The following is a 5,587-nucleotide window of genomic DNA, read 5'->3' on the forward strand; positions in this document are numbered from 1 at the left end:
TTAACAATAAGCTATGTTTTCCAACGATGCCCATATTTTACACCACACCTCGATAGCTTGGGACTAAGCCAAGATATCTCAAAAACCATTGGAGACGATGATAAGGAAATAGAATTGGTGTTTCAGTTTTTGAAATCACAAAATTTACTGACAAAAATATAACTTGATCGGAAGAAAAAAAAAAAAAATAAAATAAATAAATAAAATTATCAAATCAAAAATAAATAAAATTTAACGAATATTAGCAAAATTAAATAAAATATAAATCGCGTTGATGACCAATGAAGTTTGGCGACACTAAACAACCAACCAAACCAAACCAATATGATGGTCGAGCGTGATTTTGACCAAATCACCTTCTTGCCATATACCTCCAAATACTTCTTTAAAAAGTACTGCACCTTTGACCCCTCCTGGATTGTAGCGGTACAGATTTAATTTTTTTTAATAATGTACTAAATAATATGTTTGTAACAAAAAAAAAGGCTGCACATTTTGTGGGTTATAGTAATTGTAACATTTCAAGGCAATTTCAGCCAATATAGTGACTGCCTCAGCTTCAGTCTTTAGTAACTGTCGTAGTTTAAGCCAGGGTTGTCCAGTTTACGGACAACATTTACCATAAGGTAACATTTATTCGTCCTAGAAAATAACAGAGAATGAGAACGCATTGGGTAGTTTTGTTTCACCTGTTAATAAATCTTTCCTTCTTTATTTATTTATTTTATACAAGATCAACATGGTTAATATAACCGTTACAATATAAATATTTTTTTAACAGTTGATTATGGGGGAGGGGTATGGTCTACATTCTTTAGTGATGAAATAGTTTTTTTAATTTAACTTAACTTACCGACTATTACAGCAAGTACTAGTCCAACTAGTACAAGAGCCGGGAAGAAAAAAAGGCAGTTATCTCACCCTAATTTTTTATTACTTTAATGAAAACTATGTATAATTACTAGTCAAAACTGACGAGTCTGCCAAGTATAAGTAGGGGAAATAAAAAATTAATTTTTCATTCGGAGCTCTATATCTTAATAACTACCAACAACACTAGAAAATCGAAAAGAACATTATTTAAAGAAGAGTAAATTTGTTGAAATATGAGCCATAATAGAGCTATTTACATCCAATAGTTCTCGAGATATAGCCTTTTTAAAAGCAACATTTCATAAAAATGTACTGAAATATCAGTAGTAAGTGAATCTATTTTGAGAAACCTATATCTCAATAACCATTCGACGTACAAATGTCTATAAGCACTCAAATTAAAGCTAAATAATTGTACTATAAAGTAGTCTATGACCTTTACCTTCGTAGGAATAGTAGTTTTAATGACATTTGCTAAAATAAATTGATTTATAGTTGTACGGACAATAGGTGTGATTTATGAAAACTTTTTTCAGAAACCATAGGACGTTTCGGATGTCTGCCAGCATTCAAATTAAAGCTAGTTAAATTTATTATAAAATACTTTATAACTTTTATCTTTTTAGGAGAAGCAGTTTTTATAATATTTGACAAAATAAACTCACAAAATGTTAATTTATAGTTGTTCCTATAAAATTTTGGATTTTTGAAAAAATATATCTCTAGACCCATAACACGTACATGTCTGCTAACACTCAAAATAAAGGAAATTTAACTTAATATAAAGTAGTTAATGACACTTATACTTCGTAGGGATAGTAGTTTTTTATGATATTCAGATATGAATATAAATTTGGCAAATGAAAATTTGTCTGAACAACTATAAATCAATTTATTTTAGCAAATTTCATGAAAACTACTCCTACGAAAATTAGCGTCATGAACTACTTTATAGCTCATAAAACTAGCTTTAATTTGAGTGCTAATAGACATCTGAACGTCATATGGTTTTTGAGATATAGATTTTTCAACCTAAATTCACTAACTACTGATCTTTCAGTTCGTTCCATACATCATTTTTATGAAATGTTGCTTTTTAAAAAGCTATATCTTGAGAACTATTGAACGTAAATAGCTCTATTAGGGCTTACATTTTAGCAAATTTAGTCTACTTTAATTGATGCTCTCTTAGATTTTCTATTGTTGTTGATAGTTCTAAAGATATAGAGCTCCGAATAAAAAATTAATTATTTTTAATGTTTTGAAACAGCCGCCATTTTTCAGAGAGGCAAGCCTGGCGGACTTACAAGTGGTTTCAGCCATTGCAATGGGATTATATTATTTTTATTACAAAAAATAAAAAAATAAAAGGAGATTAAATATAAATAAATAAGATTAAATATATAATAAAAAGTAACAACAAACACATTTAACCTCTTAACAGCTCTCAGTTGCAACTAAACAAAGACCAATGGTGGAAATGCTACACGAGCGCTCTCACGAACCCCCTTTGATTTGTGTCCAAAAAACCGACTCGACGGATCGGCAACAACATAGGCCAACTCGTACCAGCCAAGCCAAACATCTATCCACATGCACGCGCATGTCTGAGTTCGCCACGACTTGGCCAACATGTAGAGGCCCCTTTACAAAAAACTGATCTACATGACAATAATAAGACCTATGTGGACATACGGAGTTGCGCTTTGAGGCTCCACTAAACCTTCGAATTCCTCTCGTCTCCAATCCTTACAATCTAAAATTCGTCGTAAAATCCTTAATGCTTACTTTGTCACAAATAGAATCCATGATGCTCCATATGTAACCGATGTAGTCCGAACCAGATATCAATCCTTCCATTATAAACTCCCTAACCATTCAAACCCATTAGTTTCTAACCTTGCTTCCTCTTTCATTCCTGACAATCCTCCGAGGCGTCTGACAATAAGATGGCCTCGAGACCTTATATTGTACGAATGAGTTTTAGAGTGCTACCAATGGGTAGTTTCTCTAGATGCTTGTACCATACTATTACGATATTATTTCAAATTTACTTAATGTATTTTATGTACAGTTGTAAATATCAATAAATTACAACAAATTAGGACAGTTAGGAACAACGTAAAAACTTATGCTTACACTACAAAAACATAAGTAGGAAAATGGGTAACTAGGAAAAATAAAGTAAAACACTTAATATATATATTTTTGTTGTTGTTTTCTTCCATTATAAGTCAATTATTTATTTTTTTAAATCCATAGATGTCATTGTTTTTGTGGTTAACTTTTCTTTTTCTCTTTTCTTAAGAATTGTTATTTTTATTTATTTATTTTATCTTAATTTTTTCTTTCTTTCTTATAACATTGTAAATAGTTATGGGTGTCTTTTGTACGAGGATATACCCCCCCCCCCAACCCATAACCAATTGTTAAAAAGAAATATATCTATTACACTAACCATGAAAGGCCCACCAAGCCGATATCAAATAAAAAAATTAATATATGTCACTTCACTTATTAAAAGTACTTCAAAAACTATCACTACTAAAAACCCATTATTTATTTATCATTGTCCGATATAAATAAGAAAAATGTATTGGCTATGTATTGTGCTAACTAAAATCATTAAGAGATGGAAATTTGGTACTAATAAAACGTAAAAAAATTACTAGATAGAGATTTTGGTAATTATTTTCTTGCACAAATGAAATGTGTATGTTTATATTAATATTACAATAATTATTGTTTTTACATACGTTATTTGTTGGTTTGATTTAGTAAAGTTTGTAATTGTTAAGTTTGGCTACGTAAATTATTGTATTAATATATCTATTTTGGCTTATAAAATTTTATCTTACGTATATGTTAGCTATTAAAAATAAAATTATATAGTATATTAAGTATTAAAAAATAACGCCTTTTTCTCTCTGTTTTCTGCTGTTTACAGGTATTTCAAAAAATGGGGGTGAAGCAGGTAAGGCCACCGGGAGTGACCGTCGATGGCAGTGAAAGGAAAATAGCGTTAATTGGATGCGGTCCGGCTTCTCTTTCGTGTGCCACATTCTTAGCACGATTGGGATATACCAACATTACCATTTTTGAAAAAAAGGACTTTTCAGGTGGTTTGAGGTATTTGAGTCTTCTGTTTAATATTATACCTAATGAAATTATTCAATTTTTATTCTTATTTAACTATAATTCATTATTGATCGATGGCGATTATTTTAGAATTTTTTTTGAAGTTCATTCATAACATTGCATCTGTAGGTGGATTACTTATCTTGGTACACATTTCTTTGTATTTCACGACAAAATATCAGTATTTAGGAATTGAGGGGGTTAAGTTCACCAAAAATGTAGTTCAGTTCCACCAACCTCATCTTCCTTTCTCATTCCGTTGTCGGGATATGGCTTTTTAAATTTCGAAGAAAACCAATTTTTTTTACCATAAAAATCCGAATTTCTTTACTGTACTGACGATTTATCAAGTTTTTCAACCATTTTCGGGATAAAAAATGAATTTCCTATGTTCGATAGCTACCAACATGCAGAAAAATATTGCCAAGTAAATAAGTAAAAATGAATAATATCCTGAAATATTAAGTAGAATCTAATCCAATCAATTTTCGAGTTACATTTTTTTTTTGGCCAAGACTCCCATCGGAGTCTTATAATGCCTAATCATGGTTGGGAGTCAAAGTTTTTCATTTTGTGGGACCACCACTCAATGAAAAAAGTCAACGCCCCAGGCCGGATTCGAACCGGCACCGCTAATAGACATCATATTGGTAAGACAGGGTCTTAACCACTGAGCTACTGGGACACTATTGAGGTCTTCATCAAAGTTTCTTCATTTCATCAGCGTTCCAACGGTTCCATTATTTGTCCAGCTAGTCCAATTTCGAAGAGATATTAAGGTTGGAAGCCCAACAAAACGAAAGATACCTACAACAGTAAGAGGATTTTTGTGTCGAGTTGTTCGGCGTACCAAGAGAACATGCCCAAAGTTTATATAAGAAATTAACCCAAATTATTTTTATAAAATTCTGGCGGAACACACAGGATTACATTTGTTAAATTCTACATAATTCTTAAATTGTTATTTGTATATGTAACCCACAAGCTCAAACTTAGATACGTAGTTTTGTCTGATAATGTTAAATATGTAGTACGACGTGAAGATAATAAGAACTATTCTAGTCTCAATTAAATTATATGGAGGACAAATATTATTTCTAAAACCAAGATAAATACATAGAAAAGTATAATATTGAGCGTTTTGATGTATAAAGCAGAATCTTGGACCATTAAAGGTGATCAAAGAAAAAAAAATCTGGCTATAGAAATGGATTACAGGTGACGAGTGCCAGGAATGTCCAGAATGGATAAAGTATGAAATGTAGTAGTAGAGGAAAAGATCGCAGTTGAAAAGTGGTGCGAATAGTTAAAAGGAATGCCTGAAGGGCAATTACCAAGGGAAGTACACTTGTGGAATATATATGGGAGGAGAGAACGAGGAAGACCAAGGAAAATGTGGGACAATGAAATGGAAGAATCTTTAATGGGACACGGCCTAAGAGAGGAATCGACCTTGGACAAGATGATCGATGTAGGGAGGAGGTCATACTAAATTTAGGTTAAGGAAATTTAAGCTGTGGGTTTAAATGAAAAATCCTTAAAAAAAAAAAAAATAAATAAAAAAAAAAATAAATAA

At 31.4% G+C, this 5,587-nt stretch overlaps 1 protein-coding gene across 1 annotated transcript in view; it reads left to right on the top strand.

Annotated features, from left to right (window-relative positions):
- Positions 1 to 5,587, top strand: part of su(r) (dihydropyrimidine dehydrogenase su(r)) — a gene marked incomplete in the record, with an annotated part of 48,723 nt that overhangs the window by 19,864 nt on the left and 23,272 nt on the right. The window contains 1 exon segment of the mRNA XM_067047253.1: positions 3,821 to 4,002. Within this exon segment, the coding sequence (XP_066903354.1) occupies positions 3,821 to 4,002 (182 nt within the window).

This window comes from Halyomorpha halys, unplaced genomic scaffold (assembly GCF_000696795.3).
Source record: "Halyomorpha halys isolate HHAL.00 unplaced genomic scaffold, Hhal_1.1 Scaffold241.1, whole genome shotgun sequence".
In the NCBI taxonomy this organism is placed as follows: domain Eukaryota; kingdom Metazoa; phylum Arthropoda; class Insecta; order Hemiptera; family Pentatomidae; genus Halyomorpha; species Halyomorpha halys.